Source organism: Chelonia mydas, chromosome 10, assembly GCF_015237465.2.
Source record: "Chelonia mydas isolate rCheMyd1 chromosome 10, rCheMyd1.pri.v2, whole genome shotgun sequence".
Taxonomy (NCBI): Eukaryota; Metazoa; Chordata; order Testudines; family Cheloniidae; genus Chelonia; species Chelonia mydas.
The window spans coordinates 67,377,793-67,399,419 of NC_051250.2; the positions used below are offsets into that span (position 1 = coordinate 67,377,793).

Below are 21,627 nucleotides of genomic sequence, written 5' to 3' on the forward strand. Positions count from 1 at the left end.
GCTGCTTATTCTAATATGGACAATCCCATTCAATGGCCGGACAGTTCAAATCAATGTTCTGCTTGTTTTTAATGTAAGTGGTGTACCCAGTCAGGCCAGCCCATAGGCATTCTGCTGCTACAGATGACTGGAATATCTGTGCCCTACTCTGCTCCATCTTCATTATCCAATCAGTTGGTGAATAAATATGTTGCCAAATATTGGATGGGTTGTTGGACATAAAACTAAAGGTTGCATGTCTCAACCAGTTCAAAAGGGCTGCTATCCAAGCTTCATGGACTGTCCTGTCCTGCTGTGATTATAAAATGGCACAGAGGAAAAAATAATTAAACACAATAATTATTTCTGATTTAAAAATAGTGTATTTCTACCTAAGTTAAAATTGTTCTATATCAAAAGCTTAAAAAATTTAAAACATGAAAAATGAAGTTTTATCTGTTGAAAATACACAACAGATATAGTGTGTTGCTTATCCTCCCCCTCCAGTCCCAATGTAGGAGTATTGTCCAGTAAGAAAGTGACATTCTCCCTTCCTCTGGTGCATTAAGGCCACTCTTGCATCTTTTGCTTAAGCCCTAGCCATCACCAATCATCTCTCTTTCCCATCTCCAGTTATAGGATTCAATTCCTTAATATAGTGCAGAAAAATTTAATCGGAATGATTTTGTTCCCCAGTCTCTATTATTCAGCTCTGCTACTGCTGGAACCATGAGGAACCAATACTGTTGGACCCCATAACTGGTCTAAGCCACCCAGAGACCCTATCAGCCATGGCTCATGCATCCAGAAGTACCCCACCTTAATCTGAGAATGGGAGGCAAAAACCTCCTGAATCATTTTGCTACAATTATAAAGGAAATTACCCCCTGATGTGAGAGGAAAGGGATGGAGATGGTAACAGGGCTGCCTATAATGGGGAGAAAAGACTTGGTGGATTACATTTTTGCCATCCTAGCCAGAGGCCTGCACTGTCTGTTTGGTGTGGCTGGCTCTGTGTCAAGATTCTAAAGCAATGGGTGCAGTCGCGCCCTCTCAGAAGTCCAGAGAGGCCCGCGCCACTTCCAGCTTTTGAGGCCCTAGCCATAATAAAAATAAAAAATGATGACACATGAAAACAAAATAAGGCACCAAAAAAGAGTGAGTTATAATTTGAATATTTTTTTATTTAACAAATGCTTTTCTAACCTTTTTCTGTGCAAATGCACTAATTATTGAGGAAAAATCTAGCTTTCGTGCAATGTCACAGTTGATATTAAGCATGGCGAGCCCATTCAAACACTCTTGTCCCATAGTTGAATGGTGATAGTTCTTTGCCTGCTTCAACACATTGAAGGTGCATTCACCTGAAGCCACTGATGCAGGCAAACTGACAAAAATACACAATGCAATTTTGATATGAGGAAACATACCATGGAGTCCAAGTTTGAGTATTTCTTGAATTCCTTTGGCTTGCAATCCAATTTAAAGTTCATGGAATATATACATTTGAGGAAGATGACCTCGTCACTGAGATCTTTTGAGATTTCTTTGTTGTACTGTTGCTGAAATTGTTCAGCTGCAGAAAGTAGATCTTCATTCCTCAATCTGTTGAATTGCCAAAGAAACCCAAAAAGGATACAAATTAGTTTCAGTGACTCAAATCAATGTGTAAGACCTAATTGAATAGAGTCAATGATGACAAGGAAGGCACTGTACCCTGAAATGCTGCTTGCATCGGATTCAGTAGATGAAATGCCAATATTCTGTGCTACTAATTTGGACTCAGTCAGGATCGCATCCCATTGTTCATGAATCTGTTGAATGTCATTGATAAGACTTTCAGTGTTATCCCTCTCAACATCAAGTGTAGCATTGCATGCTTCAATTACCAGATTAGTTTGGTGGATCATTGTAAGTAGCTTCATCCACAAAGATGACATCAGAATGCATTCAAATTTGGACATGTGCTTCTGAATAGACTGAAGTTCAGTTTGAGCCTGTGCAGTGAGATTGAGAGATTCAAGCTCGTTTAAAGCCTTTCTCGCTGAATTCAGATGCTGCGCAACTGGTTGAACACCATCAATCCATACAGACCATCTAGTTTTGGACATCTCATGCAGGGAAACAGGAAGATATTGCTTCAGAATTTCCCACCTTTGTGAACTGCAACTGAAGAGATTGTACATTTGCTGAACAGTTCCAAAGTAAGTAATTGCCTCCTTGCATGATTCAGCACAGTCAACACCTACAAGGTTTAGTGTGTGATTTCCACATCTGGAAAAAATACAGTTTGAATTATGCTCAAGCAGAACTGCTCGTACACCTTTGTATTTCCCAGCCATATTAGATCCACTGTCATAGGCTTGACCAATCGAGACCTGAAAATCTAACTTAAAACCTAGAATTGCTAGTACTCAAGCAGCAATTTCTTTCCCAGTTTTTCTCGTGAAATTATCAAACAAAATAAAACTTTCTTCAATTGAAAATTTTGAGCTGTCTACAATCTTAACATATTGAATAACCATAGCAGTCTGTTCCTGGTGAGAACAATCTGGACTGGCATCAACAATGATTGAAAAATAATTGGCATTCTGAATCTCATCAAGAATTGTTGTTTGTATGAATGACCCACATAGCTCAATAAACTCATTTTGTATGCATGTGGAGAGATAATGGACTTGCATGCACTTTTGACTCTCTTGCAATTCTCAAACATGTTTAACATGCTCTGATAAAAGTGGGTCATATTTGCTGAGGAGCTCTACTATGCCTAGAAACTTTTCATTTGCACGATCACCAATACGTTGACTGGAACCAAAGAAAGCCAATCCCCGCTCAGAAAGAAAAAGAATGACATTCAGGATGCGCTCAAGAAGTTTTTTCCAGTTATTAGTTTCTGTAGAGAGTTCAGTCGAGAGTAAATTCTCAACTGAACTTTCAGTTGATTCTGTCCTACTGGCTGATGCATGCATGCATGAAACCATGCAACACGGTTTTCTCTGTGTGATGTTGAACTCTCATGTGCTTCTCAGTCTTTCAATTTCCTCCAACCTCTGTTGATGCTCAATTGATGCTGATTGATCAGAGAGAACTGATGCATTTGCAGCACTTTTGATCAAAATGAAGCATGGTGCACAGTACGAAGATTGTTTCTCTGTACTCCAGCATAACCAGTCTCTTGTACAGGTCTCACCATTTGGAAGAGTTTTTATCAGCAGACGAGTAGGGAACGCATGATTATCAGCATCTCATGGAATGTTACTTGGAATCTCAAATCAACTAATTTGAAGAAAAGATTGCATTTAGGCAGAATTGCTCTTGTCAATGATTCCAATGTCAGTTGTAGTCAAACCTGTAGTACTCATGAATTGCTCTTGCTGTGTAAGATCTACATCTTCCTGTTGCTGTTGAGTTTCTTGATCACACACAGGATCTTCTGCTGCATCTGTTCTGTTGGCACATCTCCTTCTTGACTACTGTCCTCATGTTCAGGTATTGGCATTGAAATATCACCCTTTGCAGTTGCAGAGTTTTCATTATGTGTAGCATTGTTTTGTTGGGTAAGGTGTGTTTAAGAAATGAAGTTATTCATTTTGAGCTCTTAGCTGCTGCTTCGCTAACTTATTTTTGCTATCTCTTGCTTACACCACTTTCAAATCTCCTCTTCATAGTGATCATCTGATCTATTTACACCTGAAATGTTCTAACGTAAATATGTAGCCTATGCACACTTGAAATATTCTACTTTAAACATGTACACAAATGCTGAATGGTACAGAAATGCTGAAAAGACTTAAAACTTAGGAACACTAATTAAGGGACACAAAATGAAACAGTCAGACATGTTATTATCCTTACCATTGAATCAAAACTCAAGCACGCAAGGTATAATATAACAGACTGAGCTGAAGACAAAGGGATGACATATATATTGTAAACACAGACATGGATACAGACAGAGGGATAATGTCCAAACATTTCAAATGTGTGTCCTCACAAAACTCACTGTACAAGATTGTCCTCACAAATTTTCACCTTGAATCTGGGCCTATAGACTATGAAAGCCGATGGTGATGGCCAAGCTACCAAGCTAGGGCTCAACCAACCAACCAGTCACCCTTTTTAGCTACCATATGAAGATAATAATGAGGAATTCACATACATAAATAATTCCTTAGTCAACTAGATATAAAACTATAAAGACACTAAAATGTAACTATTCCCAATCTTTCAATACGCACTTGATCCAGCACCAGCCACTAGTAGTGGTTTGTTTATATAATCAGCTGATCTGAGAGGACACGTTCATCATGGTCTAAACTTGTACCATCAGAACTGATATATTTTTATTAATATTTATGAACATTTTAACTCTTTAATATGACAAAATCTTTATCAGTCAACAGAAAAGTTATGTCTTTTACCAAATCATATCTCTTATTTGCTTAAATTTGCAGCTCTAAGCTGAGAGAGTGTGTCACATTTTGGTCCGATAGGGATGCGCATAAAAACAAGTTGTGAAACTTATCAAATGCCAACAAGTGTCTAAATTTGAGGCTCCCTTTGAGCTTGAGGCCCAGGCCAAATGGCCCTCCTGCCCCCCCCCCCCCTTCTGATTGGCCCTGGGTGCAGTTAAAAGACCCAATCCTCAGAAGTAAATAAATAACCTTCTCCTTGGAAAAAAGAATCTAAGCAGGGGGCTTTCTGCAGCATGTGGCCAGCAGGTAACTCTCCTTCCCTCCCTCTGCACAAAAAGAAGCCAGAATGTTAAGTATATATGCCAAGTGTGCATGAAGAAACAAGCCACCATCATGCAAAGAAGTCTAAATCAAGCTTGTTCAGATTTTGAGTCGATATTGAGCCACATAACATTTTATATTAAAGCCCTATATATTCACCACCACAGCGGTCAAAATACAAGTGTATGTGTTATTGAACGCTGAGTTTTCCCAGTGTATCAGATACAAAAATACCTATTCTAAGTAGGATTATAGAGTTTTATTGCAAAAATCTGCAAATTTTTAATAATCCCCAAATATCTCTCTAGAACTAAGATTGCTGTATACAGAGTAGGTAGGTACAGTGGCACTAAAACAGTTTATGCTGTCTATCACATATTGCACTGAGGAGTACTTGCTTCTATGTTTAGAAAATAAAGGAAACAGGTTCTAAAGATACTCTTTCCTATAAACTTGTCTTAGTTCTTGTTTTCCATTCCTGTTAGCTATCTTTCAGAAACTGACTTCATGTGTCCTCATGCCTAGTTTTGCTTCCGAAAAATTAAATTTCATCTTCTAAAAACAGGAAACACCTAATGGCCTTAATTCAAACCTGTTGTAACTTGATTAAGTTTTGTTGAGATATATATCAGGGATGATTTGGATTAAAATGTTTAAAGCAGTTCAGATGGACTGGTTTTTTTAAAAAGGTTGCCATCGTGTGGCCAGTGTTGAGAACTGTATGATTATACTAAAATCTTAGAAATACAGACTAACACGGCTGCTACTCTGAAACCTAAAATCTTAGAGAAACTCAATTTTAAAAAGAAAATCAGATTTTAAAAAAGAGATTAATTTTGTATACTATAACATATCATGATGCTATTACATTATAAAAATACGGAGTTAGATTGTAGTGGAGTCATCTGTTAGAGAAATAGCCGAGGTAAAAAATGTATGCGACTAGTTTATATCTTGTGAAATTCAAATTCTTACCTGTTATAAATCACTTGTTTTTCTTTGTCTAACAATACACTATGTTAAAATAGGTTACGGTTTTGGATTATAACTGCAAACAGTAAGATACTTTTATTTTTAGCATTTGTAAGCACTGCAAGCAACAACTGTAGATTGATTAAGGAGGCAGGAAAATTTAGAGGACCATTAACCAGGCACATTGTTACCACTAAACCATCACAGTAGTTCTGTTTGTTTATCATCTGCCATTTGGCATGGTCATGGGAAAAGGGCAAAGGACAATTCTATGAACAATATATTTGGCTTATTGTGGCAGCAAGAGACCATCCAAAAAAGTTACACAGAAGACAACCCATTCAGTCAGTTGCAAACCAAGTGCTTATTTTTGTTTACTTTCTTTTTAAAGTTATCACTGCACCTACAAGGACTGGAATTAACTAATGTATATGACAGAGAAACTCACTGGGTACTGTAGACCAATATGAAATGTATAGATTTGTACACAAACATCAGTTGTTTTTCAGCTTTGCAGCACGCAAATGGATGATCAGTTTTTCTTAGTTTCATAATTTTTTGTCTTTATTTCTTGTTCTCCAGGAAGAAGAATTTGATAATTTATATTGGATGCAGGCAGTGGTTCAAAAGTCCTAGGCACTGGGTTTGAATCAGACAGACTCTAGGAATAGAGCTCGGAACCATGACAGGGTCAAATCAGCCCTTGCAGAGTTACTTGAAACTTATTTTGGTAAAACTTTAAAAACCAAGGTCTTGTCTGAATTGCATGGACATTAAAGATTCCTCGCCATTTTTATAAGAATAGAGATTTGTCTTAGTACCTTTGGCCAAAAATTCCCTTTCCTCCCCTTGTTGTGCACCAATAGCTTTTCTAAGTGCTGCTGCTCTTCCATCCCAGAGACAGCTGCATGATTCCTGTAGGCCTTGCAGTTGTGGAGAAAAGCTTGAATACGTGATTCCTAAAGGCTCGAAATCCAAAAGGCAAATGTAAAGAATTTTACAATTACTAGTAAACATTACTATTTTTTTTAAAAGTCATGATTTGTAAGCCAATTTTTTGAGGCCTGATTTATGATTTTTGAACACTTGGCAATGCTGTGCTAACCACAGGAAAGAGTGAGTTCAACTGACTTAAGGTTCCTCTGAGTTGGCCTTTAAGTGCCGAAGAGCATGCCGTTGGCTTTTAATGTTTTGGAAACTACCACATATCCATTATCCTTAAAAAGAAGACAGTGGGTTATTTTGAAAGAAATTGTTAAATAAGTTCTTAGGACTGTTAAGTTAAGGAAAATCCATGAGTGTTACTAATTTCTGACACATCTGTTACCATCAGTGAATGTCAAAATGGGAAAATCAAGCCTTGCTTGTATATAGATCACCAATTTTATTGACCAAATTCTGTCCTCAGTTACATTTAAGCAAAACCCCACTGACTTCAGTGAGGTTTCCCAGTGTAATTAATGGCAGATTTTCATAACTACTTATAAAATAAATGAATCTAGGGTTAAAAATGGAATGTGAATAGAGAAAGTGTGAAGTGCACTCAAAGCTCTAATTATCGTCATCAAAATTAAAATTTTCACTTTGTGAAAGCATAAATAAAATGAAACTCTTTGACCTTGGACTATTACATTCTATGTTCCTGCATAAAGTTCATTCTTCTCTCTCTCTCTCGTCTCCTCTGAGGGAGGCTTAGGTCTGTCAAACATAGTAATTCCATCATCACTGGGATTCGCAGTTACTATTAACCAGTAATTCTTATCTTCTTCAGCTTTATGGGAATCCAGATAGGTGTGACAGATGACTTCATATTCCTTTCCAAAGTATGACCTGTCAAGAGAAAATAGTAGCACGGCTAGACATAATGATTATACACTCCATTCTCTCTGTCTCCAAAGTTAACGGTGAGTCACTATAAACTGTAAATTACTCCTCTAACCAATTTGCAAATACCTTTTCTCATATCGTTTTTGGTTTATTAAGCCATATTATTCATGCATTTTAAAAAACTTTGTCAACTATAATTTTAGAAATCAAAAGCCAAGAGGAAAAGGTAGCACTGGTCCAGATTCATCCAGCTAAATCCCAAAGCACTCCAGGGAGTATTCATTCATTCTGAGGAAGAGCAGGTGTTGTTGCTGCCTGCCTTCCTTAAGAATTTCCACTGGTGAATGGCAGCTCTTTTCAGTTGGGGTGCTACAGGTGCCTGATTGATATAGGCTTGCACTGAAAACACCCAGTTCCCCAGCCAACTCTACCGAATTTGGGGGCTGTACTACAGGCTCCCTGGCTATCACCATTTCAACCTCACCGCAGCAAACTTTCTGCCTCAAAGGCCTCCATGAGGGTCTGATATAGATTCTGAGTTGAATTTTGTTTGGAATTAAATGAGAAACAATTGTTACACTCATGAACAATGCAGAGTCAAAATACTAATTCAATGCAGAAGTTACACTCACACCAATATATTAACTTGTTTTTTGTGACAGTTCTATGTATCCTACATGCAATTTCCTGCATTGTTTTAAAATATATTTTTCCTCAGACCCAACTTGCTCTCCAAATAAAGGACTACAATTGGTCAGCATATCCAAAGGAGGACCTGAACCATCCAAGAAAGAGAGAAGTCTGGAAATCTGAGGGGAAAATGTGAAAAAGGTTGAGCCGATTGATTGGAGACCCAGGGTAGAACTAAATTACAGCCTGACAATGAATTGAGAGTGAGTGAGAGTGTTCTGCACTCTTTTTGTTTTCTCACTAAATGTGTGACTTGTCTCATTGCTTATATTCTTACTATACTGAACTTGTACATCATTATATCATGATTAATGAAAAACATCCCTGATATTTTTATTGTCATAAATTACACTTACCTTAGCCAATAGTTCCTAGGAACTGCTAAACCCCGATTTGTATGACAATGAGTGATAAGGACTTTAGTGTTTGCCTAGAGAAAGAATAAACAAAAGAATCTTTTTCACAGACATTTTAAAGACTGCTGTTAAATAGTCTTTTTGCTGTGCAAGTGAAATGTTTTGAGTTAGTGAATATAACATGTTAAAAACACAAGCTCTGATTCTGGGCCGCTTTGTACCTCATTGATACTGGACTGTCTGGGCTGGTCCAGCCCCCAGTGTAAATAAACTGGTTTTACAACTTAACTGCAATGATCCCCAAGGGACCATCCAGCAGCCCACAGTAGCTGAATGTATAGCATTCTGGCTATTCCCACTCATAGAATCATAGAAGATTAGGGATGGAAGACACCTCAGGAGGTCACCTAGTCCAACCCTCTGCTCAAAGCTCTCTCCTCCACTACACTTCTTTCCTTCGTGGGCATGCTCCAGTGCTGTGTAAAGCCACGGAATGGTCCTATGCCACCAGAGGAATCCCAGTTTCACTGGGTGTTTCCTGGTGGAGAGATCCTTCTGGTTTCCACAATAAAATGTGCTGGAGCACAGTCTAGAATTGGGGCCTCTGCATTTTTAAAAATAGATTTTTACTGCATTGTTACATTTTTGCAAAGAGCACTTTTAATTTATTTTTAAAGTGCAACAGGATTGATCTCAAATTAACCTGTTTAAAAATATTTTTAAAACTGCCATGAAAAGAGAATATAGTCTTAAATCAATTACATAATTTTAACCAGGTTTTGAGAGTCAGAAACTTAATAGAAATATATTACAACAGAAGTAGTGGCTGGCAGTGGAGGAACAGTTATATTTATAATATAATATCATTACTTCACATTTCCCTTGAACTATAAAGGTCTTACCTGAGGGATCTCTAAGCATTTTAGAAGCATTAATTAAGCTTCCAGCACCTCTGTGAGGTAGGTATTACATCCAAGTTACAGATACATACTGAGGTTAGCAGCCACATTTTCAAAAGTGGCCACTGATTTTGGGTACCTCCATTTTTGGGAGCTCTGTGGGCCTTATTTTCAGAAGTACATAGCAGTCACAGCTCCTACTGTTAGAAGTGGAATTGCAGATATTCAGTGCTTCTGAAATTCAGAAGGGGGGGGGAGGGGGTTACAAATTCAACTCCAGATTCTGAGGCACCCAAAATCAATGGCCACTTTTTAAAATTTTGGCCAAAATATTTATCCTAATTGCACAGCAAGTCAATCCCAAAGTTAGCATGGGAACCCAAGAGTGTTGAATCCTAGCCTCCTACTCTAACAATTAGCTATCATTGTCAGGCAGTTTCCCCTCGTAATAACAGTTAACATTTTATATATGGAAAAATTTGCTTTTCACCATGACTTTCAGAATACTGCAGACAATAAAATGGGTGCAACTTTCTTTTAAATGGTTTATTGATAGCATTAATTAAATACTCTTAATATTTACTATTGTTTTACTTTCTATATAATTGCTTACAGGAACTGGAAATCCTTCATATTCAAGACGCAGCTGTGGATCCAAAAAGGTAGCTTGCCAGCAAGTCAGATAGGAGAGCTCATCTGTTAAAAACACTTGCTGAAGGTATGATTTTTTAGCAAATCTCACAAATGATTTATGGTCACTTGCAAGATATAACTGTAAATGGAAACATACATGAATGGCAATGTAAGTTTAAATGATTAAACTACTAAGTTACTACAGAAAAAAGAACAATTGTTTGCATTTAGCAATGTCACAAATTTATATAAAATAATTTTAAAACACTCAACTAGTTTTTAACAATTGTTTACAAAAATGATTCTTTTTGAGCACAGAGTCTGTTTTATTCCAGAAACAAACAAACAAAAATTGGTGAAGAAGAGTTGTATATCTGTGCAAGCAAAGAAGTGTAAGACCAACATGAAAGAGTATACAAAAAATACCTGTAAAAACATGGGGTTACCTTTTTACTTCAGAAGTAGTATTGTATTTCTGTTGTTGAAATATGTGCTTCTACTGTTAGGGCTGATCCAATGCTCACTGATTTAAATGAGCATTGGATTGGACCCAAAATATATAGCAGTTATAAAAAACAACTGTTTTTTCAACACTAGGAGCAGATTCTTTGTGAAAAGTCAGTCAGTCAATTCTCATGAATTCAAAACTCTTAACTATAACAGACACTACATGACTGATGAGCTTATGAATAGTGTGCCGCATTCAAATTGAACAAGTGACTTCAAAAAGAGCGAGATTATGGAAGTTAAGCACTGATATATAAATGAGATCTGCATTCCAAAAGGTCACTGTGATTACAAAGATACAGGCAAGGTTGCTGGGCCAAAAAAAATCTATCAGTGGTACTTATTGTGGCTTTGTACGTTGTCCTCTGATTCTGCACTCTTCCTGTCTTCTGAACAGACACAATATGAACATTTACTAGAATCCTGCTGCCTGACTCAGACTGAGACACTAACATTTTACTTACTTTAAAAAATACAGACTTTCATTCACAGGTTCCAGATTTGCCAAGTCTCTTCCATTTGCAGGAGAGAGTCTCTTGTTCTCAATTCATTTAAAGGCAGAGTTTAAAACATCAGCCTTCCTGCATTTTGTGGTGTGTTTCATGAGATATTTAAAATGTCCCTCACTCAAATCACCTGAGTTTGATAGTCCTGGACTGCATTCCTGATCCCTAGAAATTTGGTAAAGATCTCTGAGTAGGTGTTGCATTTGAGACAAGCCATGATAAGGAAATGCAAGTAAATATTTGTTTTTAGGGGGATTTTTTTCTGAAAGCCCCAAATAGTTTATTCATACAGGATGGTGATTTGGCTATAGGGTACCTTCTATGCAAATGTGTACTGTAGATTTTAATATATTGATAGCTAAACATATATGCTATGAATATGACCAAATGACAGTCACACTATTACTGGCCAGGAGACAGGGGACCAGAGTCTTATCTCAATTACACTGGTGTAGGTGCAGATTAACTCAATTGACAGTCAGTGCAGTTGCTCCCACTGGCCGCAGTTCTCCACTCCAGGCCAATGGGGGCTGTGGGAAGTGACGCGGGCTGAGGGATGTGCTGGCCGCTCTTCCTGGAGCCCCCATTGGCCTAGAGAAGCGAACTGTGGCCAGTGGGAGCAGCGATCGGCCGAACCTGCGGACATGGCAGGTAAACAAACTGGCCCAGCCCGCCAGGGGCTTTCCCTGAACAAGCGGCGCCCATAGTTTGAGAACCACTGCTCTACAGTATATAGCTAATCCCCTCTCCTCACATGAAGTGCTCCAGATTCATTCTTTGCTTAGTAATAACTATTGCATATTTTATTGCATAAAAATAGCATGCAAAATATGTACAGTAACCTAATTTATAGTATCAATATGTACTACAATTTCAGTTTACACCTGTGTTGACTTACCATTTGATCGGTAAAACCGCCTGTTGCCCCAAGACCAAAATTCTGCCCAAATCTAATGGGTTCACCCATAGAATTTCCTTCAACACTGTTAACATAGGAAAAGAACCATATAAATTGAAATATGCCATATGCATTGATTTGTGTGTGTGTGTGTATATATATATATATATATATATATATTTATGTGTGTGTGTTCAGAATTATTTATTATAGAAGAGGCTGGTGTCACTGCTTATTATTAAGGTTGCTATTAGAAAATACATTATAGAAAGCGTTGGAATTTAAATAATTTACTACATAAATATGTAATCCTCAGAGTGGAAAATTAGGCTATCAATGCTATTTTTCAGCTGCATACATTAAACACATAGGCTGGGATTTTCAAAGGAGATTGGTGCACAAATATTGTTGAAATTCAGAGGGAGTTCAGCACTTAATTCCCTTAGGCTCCATTGAAAATCCCAATCTATATGTTTAATTCATGTATCTGAAAAAGCCCTGCCAAAAAGCAAAAGGAATGTTTCCCTGTAATTTATCATGTTGTTTAGTTTTCATATCGATTTATCATCCATTTCAATGCAAAAATAAAAATAAACTCTGCTAATGAAATGTCAAAGTTGAGAATTTATATTCAAAAGTCAAGTTGCCACAGTAACGTTAACTCATTTCCTTTGATCATAAGTATTATTCCGCAACACTGATGTATTTTGTTAAAGGGGCACTGCTAGGCAGTGGTACAACCTCATAAAAAGATAGGAAACTGAAAATGCTTTAGTCCTGTAGTTACATTTATCAGGGCAACAACATGTCCCCATCATCCACTTCAGTGGTTATGACTAGGCCATCAGATTAAAATTACATCATCTTCTCCCTTATCTATATTACCAATTCTGAAATAATTTTAAAAATAAATTTAACTTTACAAAATTTATGCTGTTTATTTACTTTTTTAGATTTTGGTGAGTTTACAGATCCAGGTTTTTTGTTTCCAGTCAATGTCAGCATCTAGTTCCCTTCCATTAGCACAATGATACAACATTTGGCTTTTAAACCCACAGCAGAGAATGTTTAAATAAATAAAAAAATATTTTTGGAATTTCTTTTTAGTTCATGAAAACATTCCTATCTACACAGAAGTGGTAGGCTTTATGTACACATATAATAGAAAGACAGCCTCTACCCCAAACAGTTTACAATTTTAGTATGCCATCTTTTCTAACATTCTGAAGAACTATCCAGAGATACTGCTCAACTTTTAGCATGTCAGGGCAGAGAGCCACTCTTTGCTCTTTTATGTTCTTGCACAGAAGAAGGAAGTATGTAAGATTTAACTAATTCTCATAACATCCATGCAAGGTAACTAGTTATGTTTGTAAATGCTTTGTTAACTAAAAATATTGCTGTATGTCAAAAATAAGCTATAGAATTTATTCAACTTTAAAATATTTGTTAGTTTATGAAAAATAAATACAGTGAGACTGATTCTGCTTTTGCACCAGATTTATATTGATGTAATTTCTTTGATTTCATTGGAATTACTGGATGCACACTGGCATGAGAACAGAATCGGGCCTAATGTGTAATAAAAATTAAGCCATTAGTCTGAAATCAATAAAATGTTCTGTGACACATTGATTTTCATTTTTAAGGAAGTTCATTGTCTATTTCACAAAATAAGATCAAACCGTAAAACAAGGGTTTAACTACTACTGAATCTACTGAATGCAAGACTCCACACCTTAGGATATGAAATGCATTTCGACCAACAGGGTTCACACTTTTCACTGCACTCACTCCACAGGGGACTTGCAATGACTCAGACGTATGTACTGTTATATCATCTGGATTAACAGCCAAAGTTAGATTGCCACACGCTGCAGAGTAATTCTCCGTAGGTGATTTCTTGTTTTCAGGGCTCAAAAGCATCACAGTGTCTCCAAAGTGAATAAATCCATCTTTCGAAACTGATAGTTGCATCTAAGTTAAAATATACATAGATTTGTATAGACTGTTTCAATTTGTTTTAAAATTATTGAAATTATTGTACTGTATCATACAGAATGCTAAAACATCGTATTCTCACTACACAGATGCTAACGATTCACTGCAACAACATTTTATAAGCGGTGAAGCGGAATGGATGAAAGGCTAAGAACTCATTACCTGCTTTAAAAGATTATTTTTAAGTCTCCTTGATTTCTGTATTAGAAGTTCACCTTTTTCTCTTTTATACAAAAAATCTTTCAAGAGGTCCTGTTCAAAAACAAAAGTGAGAAATTAAACATAGTATCCAGCCTTTTTAAAATCATCTCGGCTTTAAATGCAATTTAAATATTTTTTTAAAAGGGCCCCATTTAGGTGGAAATCAATGTATAGGTGCATCTGTGGCAGGTGGCTCACAAATATTCCAGGAACCTGAGTCTGATCTCACACTAGTTTTACACTGAGGGTAAACCCATTAACTTCAATGGAGTTACTTCCCTTTACACCAAGGCCTGGTCTACTCTACAGTGTAAGGTGGACTTAAGGCAGCTTACGTCAACCTATCTATGGGCTTGACTCCACTTACCGGGGTATTGACGTGCGGCGATCGATCCACTGGGGGTCAATTTAGCGGGTCTAGTGAAGACCCACTAAATCAACCACCAATCGTTCTCCTGTCAACTCCGGTACTTCACCGGAAGAAGAAGCATAAGGTAAGTTGACACCTCCATAAGTCTACCTAAGGTACATTCATGTAGCTGGAGTTGCATAACTTAGGTCGACTTAAGCCCGTAGTATAGACCTGCCCTATGTAAGTGTCTTCACAAAAATTTCGTTCACCCTGCCATAACTGCCCAGCTACGCAGACTTAATAACTCCACCTCCATGAGAAGCACAGAGTCAATGTTGATGTAGTTAGGTCAACACGGTGTTAGTGTAGACCAGTGGTTCTCAACCTGCAGCCCGCTTGCAGACCAAATAGCACACAACTGTGGCCCATATGACATCCTTCGGGCCATTACAGGTAGTATATATATATTGCGTTGATGAGGCCCATATAACACATAGAGAGGTGCACCAGCCCATAATGGTAAATAGGTTGAAAACCACTGGTGTAGATACTGCATTGCTTACATAAGACAGTTACCTTTTCCGTAACTGGTGTTCTTCAAGATGTGTTGCTCATGTCCATTCCATATTAGGTGTGTGTGCTCGCCACATGCACCAGTGCCAGAAGTTTTTCCCTCAGCAGTATCCGTAAGGGACTGGCTCTGATGCCCCTTGGAGTGGCACTCGCATGGTGCGGTATAAGGGGCGCTGCCGGCTCCCCCCACCCTCAGTTCCTTCTTGCCAGAAACTCTGACAGTGGGGAAGGAGGGTGGGTCATGGAATGGACATGAGCAACACACCTCGAAGAACACCAGTTATGAAACAGGTAACTGTCTTTCCTTCTTCAAGTGCTTGCTCATGTCCATTCCATATTAGGTGACTCCAAAGCAGTAGCTCTGGAGGTGGGTAGGAGTTCACCGATGTGTAGATTGCAACACAGCTCTGCTGAACCCAGCGTAGTCCCTGGTCCGCTGAGTGATGGCATAATGAGTGGTAAACATGTGGGCAGAGGACCATGCTGCAGCTCTACAGATGTCCTGGATAGGGATGTGCGCCAGGAAGGTCGCCGAAGACGCCTGAGCTCTTGTCAAGTGGGCTCTGACAATCGGCGGTGGCAGAACCCCCGCCAGGTCGTAACAGGGTGGTCAAATTGGAAATCCTCTGCCAGGACACTGGATGACCCTTCATCCTATCCGCTGTAGCGATGAAGAGTTGAGTCAATTTACGGAAAGGCTTGGAACTTTATAAATAAAAACCAAGGCCCTCCAGATGTTCAGGGCGTGAAGACGCCTCTCTTCACTGGTCTTGTGCGGTTTGGGACAGAACACCGGGAGGAAGATATCCTGATTCATATGGAGGGTGGAGACCACCTTTGGCAGGAAAGCCGGGTGGGGCCACAACCAAACCTTATCTTTGTAGAAGACCATGTACAGCAGTTCTGAGGTCAAGGCTTTAATTTTTGAGACCTGCCTTGCCGATGCCACCGCCACCAGAAACGCGACCTTCTATGACAGATGGGAAAGGGAGCAGGAACCCAGAGGTTCAAAGGGCGGGACAGTCAGCCTAGAGAAGACCAAGTTAAGATCCCACCGTGGGACAGGAGCCCATACCTGCGGGAAGAGTCTCTCCAGCCCTCTCAAGAATCTGACTGTCATGTCATGGGAGAACACCATCTGTTCTTGGATTGGCGGATGAAAAGCAGAGATGACTGCAAGATGCACTCTAATGGAAGTGTGTGCTAGGCCCTGGTTCCTCAAATGGAGCAGGTAGTCCAGGACAGCCTATATGGAGGAACGCAAGGGAGAGATGAACCGTTCAGATGCCCAGAGGGAAAACCTCGTCTACTTGGCCAGGTAAATCAGTCTAGTTGAGGGCTTCCTACTTTCCAGGAGGACCTGTTGGACTCCTTCCAAACAGGTCCATTCCTCCAGGTTCAGCCACACAGCATCCATGCAAAGAGGAGGAGGGACCCAAGGTTGGGGTGTAAGAGGTGACCATGGTCCTGTGATAACAGATCTGGTCGGTTGGGCAGGGGCCACGGAAGGGCTGCTGAAAGGCTCATGAGCGTGCCGAACCAATGCTGGTGAGGCCATGCCGGGGCGATCATGATAATCTGCGCCTGGTCTCTCTTGATCTTTGCCAGGGCCCTGCTGATGAGTGGAATCAGAGGGAACGTGTACATCAGGCTCCCTGACCACATCAGGAGGAAGGCATTGGAGAGGGAATCCTTGCTCAGACCCTCTCGAGAACAAAATTGGTGGCATTTCCTGTTCTGTCTGGTAGTGAACAGGTCCACCTGGGGAGCTCCCCGCCTTTCGAAGATCATGCAGGCTACCTCTGGATGGAGTGACCACTTGTGGTGCGAGGAGAAGTCCTTTCGGACTTGAGACCTGGAGCTGCCCTTGACGAGCCAGTCATCGAGGTACAGGTAGATTTGGATACCCCGGCACCTGAGGTAAGCCGCTACTACCAACATGCATTTTGGTGAACACCTTCAGTGCTGTCACCAGGCCAAATGGGAGGACTATAAACTGGTAATGGTGGGGCTCCACCGCAAACCGGAGGAAGTGTCTGTGTCCTTGAAAGATCGCTATGTGGAAGTATGCGTCCTTCAAGTCGAGGGCGGCATAGCAGTCTCCAAGATCCAGGGAGGGGAAAATAGAAGCCAGAGAGACCATGAGGAACTTTAGCTTCTGTAGGTATTTGTTGAGGTCTCACAGGTCTGGAATGGGCCATAGACCGTCCTTGGCCTTTGGGATTAAAAAGTACCAGGAATAGAACCCCTTGTTCCTGTACTTCAGAGGAACTTCTTCCACTGCATCCAGCTGTAGTAACCTCTTTACCTTCTGTGCAAGGAGACTCTCATGAGAGGGGTCCCTGAAGAGGGACAGGAAAGGCGGGTGAGAAGGGAGGGTAGAAAGGAACTGGAGGGTATAACCCCATTCCACTGTGTAGAGGACCCAGTGGTCCGAAGTTATAGCAGTTCACACCGGGAGAAAAGTGGACAGGCGGTCGGACAACACTGGGAAAGATGGATCCGGGGAATAGGCTGGTAGGTTGCCCTTGGGCGCATCGTCAAAACGACCATTTGGACCCCTGCTTATTGTAGGGTTGAGCCTGACGAATGGAGGCGAGTGGCTCATGCGGCACTTGTAACCTTTGGCTCGTTTATGGGGCTGGTCCTGCTGAGGCTGGCTCCCCTGGCCCTGAGGCTGGTGCTGTTTGAACCGCTTATGCGCCGGGGCTGAGACGTAGAGACCCAGGGTTTTCAGGGTGGTGCGGGAGTACTTCAGGCCACGCAACTTGCTGTCTGTTTGCTCTGCAAATAGGGCCCCGCCATTAAGGGGCAGGTCCTGCACTGACTGCTGGGCCTTGGTGGACAACCCAGAGAGGAGCAGCCAAAAGACCTGCCGCATGGAGATAGCGGAAGCAATAGTGCGGGCAGCAGCAGCAGCAGCATCGGATGCCACTTGGAGGGCTGCCCTGGCCACAGTCGTGCCTGCATTGAGGATTGCTCGGAACTCCTTCTTGGAAGCCTCGGGGAGTGACCCTTCGACTTGGCCATGGCTTGCCACATATTAAATTCATATTGGCCAAGGAGGGCTTGGTGGTTGGCCACTCTCAGCTGAAGGCTGGAAGATGAATAAACCTTACGTCCAAAGAGATCCAGCCTCCTCAACCACAAGGGAATTAAGGGCTGGGTGGGAGTATAAGTACTCATGCCCTTTGGTTGGCACACAGTACTTGTGTTCAGCCCTTTTAGAGATGGGGGCAGGGAAGAGGGGTCTGCTACAGGGCATTTTGGATTTTGGAAACCCCTTCATGAAGGGGTAGAGCCACCCTCGCAGGAGCCGAGGACATCAAACAGAGAGTCCGAGGGCTCTTCCAATTCCTCTGCCTGAAACCCCAGGTTAGAAGTGACCCTCTTCAAAAATTCCTGGTGCGCTTTGGCATCATCCTGAGGAACTGGGTGAGGGGACCCTGTGATAGCTTCATCCGGTGAGAACGAGGATGATGCCAGTGCTGCGGGAACCTCCACGTCCATTGGTGGTCCAGCAGCTTGCTCCCCTGGGTCCTCCTGGACCTGCGGGGTCTTACCCCCTGAAGCCTCGTGCACCGGAGAGGGATGGGATACCGAGGCTGCTGGCCTCTCTGAGGCTCCCAACACTGATCGGGCAGCCTGGGAAAACCCTCAAGGGTTCCACGAATACCATGGTGCCGGCCACTGCGCTTGGGGCCATGGGACAGGTTTCTGTGCTAATAATGTAGTCAGAACTGCCAGTACCAGGGCTTGTCCCACAGTCAAGGAACCTTGTTCCAAGCCGGAGCTACCAGCAGAGTGGTCACTACTGGGCGACCAGGATTGGGCTGAGCAGTGGCTCTTGTCCAACCGGTGCTGGTTGCTGCGTCCCAAAGCCGACCTGCCCAAGTGAGACTGTCTTGATCGGGCTCTTGGGGACCTACAGCGTTCGGCGGATCTGCGCCAGATACCTGGTGAGTCATGCCTCACGCTACTCGACCGGTACCAGGACGTTGAATGGGACTGAGAGCTACGATGGGCCAGTTGCTGGGAGGATCATTCTGAATAGGGTAACCACCATCTTGGAGACAGGTGATGATGGCCCGGTGATTGGCGGTCTCTCGTGTCCAATCAGTCCCGGGATCAGTCCCTGGCCCTTGGAGATGGTCGGGGCCGGTCCCGGAGTTCTTGCCGGGTGGCACATGCCTCAGAGGGTCTGCACCAATCTACCAGCGAGGTATGCCTCAAGTCCCTCGATCAATGCCCCTGGTGTAGGGACTGAAGAGGGCTCCGCTGAGCCTGCCTCTCCAGTCCTGAGGCATGACGGCTTTGGGCGGGCAAATGCTTCCTTCTCGATGGGGATCGGTACCGCTAAGGTAGGGAGTTACACATAAGTCCCAACGTGGGTTTTCCCCGAGACCGGATAACATGGGAGCCGGTGTGGGTAGCACTGGGAGCATCTGGATCTCTTGAGCTGCTCGAAGAGCTTTGAGCATTGACGGCACCTGAAGCTGCCTAGGGCCTGCACCGTTACCTGGGGTTGCAGGCAAAGCATGGGATGGGCTGCACCGCTCAACTTCAACTGGGGCCCGCCTTCCCAAAGGGGGTGTTGAGCTGCCCAGCACAGGTCATGGCTCACCCCCAGCCCTCTCCTTTCCCTTACAGGAGGTAGGAGATCTTCCCCTCCCAGTCTTTTTCGTCTTCTTCCCCAGAGCCATGGAAGGGGACCAGTGCTAGTTTATGGACGGCGCTGGCGGAGCACTATGCATGGAGGCCGCAGTACTTGGTGTGGAATCGGATCGCTGCTTCTGTGCCGGAGTGAGTGCCTACTCCATTAGGAGCGCTTTCAGCGCTCTTGGTCTTAGGTTTAAAGAACTTGCAGATACGGCACTTGTCACTTATGTGCCCTTCGCCTAAGCACCTTAGGCAGCTGGTGGATCGCTGACAGGCATAGGCCTTTTGCAGCTATCGCAGGGCTTAAAGCCTGGAGACCAGGGCATGCCAGGTCCCCTGGTTCAGTCCCGTTTGGGACTAACGAAAAGTTGAGAACTACTACTAAAGGTAACTAAGAAACTACTAACTACATACAACTCTACTACAGGTTTTCAAAGTTCACAAGAACAGAAAACGAAACAACGCCAGCCGAAGCAGCAGATGTTCTAGCACCGTCACTGGCGGCAAGAACGAAATGAGGGTGGAGGGAGCCGGTGGTGCTCCTTATACCACACCATGAGGGCGCCACTCCAGGGGGCGCCAGAGCCGGCACCCTACGGATACTGCTGAGGGAAAAACTTCCGGCACGGAACAACTGGCTTTCAAAAGCCGTCCCACAGTGCCCCACACGGAGTACGGGCGGTACAAGCTCCTGGTGAGCACGCGCACCGCCGACCCAAGGAGCCAAGAGTCGACGCGCCCAAGCGATGTAATCACTGGCTGTATGCGGAGGTAAATGAGGTCGATTTAATATTGTAGTGTGTGTAGCCAGGCCCCAAGCCGCAATGAGATGGGAGTGAGTCTCCGGGGTTCAGGGGAGAAGGTTCCCCCCTGAACTGGCAGCAGCGCCTGCATGGGACCCGCTGGCCCCTTCCCAGAGCCGGAGTCACAGACCGGGCTGACCCCGCTGGTCCCAGCCGCCATGGGCACCCAGCGCCCTGCCGCTCTAGGGATTAAGGAGCTGGGCACCTGCTGCCCGGTCTCCTTCCCACCCCGGATTAACAACCGGGATGCCCCCTCCGCCCAGGACGCCACCCGGCTTTAGGGTTGCTGCTGCCTAACCCAAGGGGCTGGGGGGGGGGGGGGAGGAAGCGGTAGAGGGTGCTGCCCAAAATGCGGCGGGGCGGGGAATGGGGACGGAAGAAAGGTGGGGCCGCCCCCAGCCCGCCGGAGGGGGTGGGGGGGGGAGCATCCTAGGGACTGGCAGCGGCTCCGGTACCTCCTCTAAGTACGTGTCCTCGTTCCAATTGGCGATGCGCACCCCCGCGCTGTAGGGCTTGCCGCTCAAGCTAGCCCGGCCGTTCATGTTGGGGGGGCTCCGTTTTGGGGGGTCAATAGTGGAGTCGGCTCCGGGCAGGCTTCTCCCTGCACGCGAGCCCGCTAGGCCGCGGAGAGTTTACTGGTTGCCAAGGGAACGGTCTTAGCTGGGGATTGGATGTTCTCGAGGGACGAGTCCGCCAATGAGGGGTGAGGGGCGGGGGTTTCCTCTGTTTTCCCAGCGCTCCAACAGCTTCCCAGTGCCGCTGGAGAGAAAGTGGGCTGGTGCTGGGGTAGAGCCTCCCTGCCCTCCCTCCCTGAGGCCGGGAAAGGGGTGGCTGGCCCCCCACTGCAGCCCCCATCTCAGACCAGGGGCGGTGGGGGCTCACTGCAGCGCTATCACGCCTGCTCCCCATGGATCTGGCTGGAGGCATATCCCAGGCAGGCTTGTTTAGCTGGTGTGGCCAAAAGAAAAGGAGTTGTCGCCAAAAGTGCCCAGGCACAGAACTCTGGTGAGCTGCCCCTGGCCTGTACCTGCC

The 21,627-nt window shown here is 43.2% G+C and overlaps 1 protein-coding gene across 2 annotated transcripts; it reads right to left on the bottom strand.

The window, feature by feature from the left end:
- Positions 1–7,054: 7,054 nt before the first annotated feature.
- On the bottom strand, positions 7,055–21,226 carry CFAP161 (cilia and flagella associated protein 161). 2 transcript variants are annotated; one of them, XM_037911555.2, is made up of 7 exons: positions 21,051–21,226; positions 14,170–14,259; positions 13,745–13,983; positions 12,007–12,091; positions 10,076–10,234; positions 8,564–8,637; positions 7,055–7,520 (listed from the first exon to the last, which is right to left on the bottom strand). In XM_037911555.2, exons 1-7 carry the CDS (start codon positions 21,135–21,137, stop codon positions 7,325–7,327), a joined length of 930 nt encoding a protein of 309 aa, XP_037767483.1. In that variant the 5' UTR covers positions 21,138–21,226; the 3' UTR covers positions 7,055–7,324. The 2 variants fall into 2 exon arrangements, with proteins under 2 accessions (XP_037767483.1, XP_037767484.1); XM_037911556.2 differs by lacking the exon at positions 10,076–10,234 and having other exon boundaries at positions 21,051–21,225.
- Between the last annotated feature and the right edge of the window lie 401 nt (positions 21,227–21,627).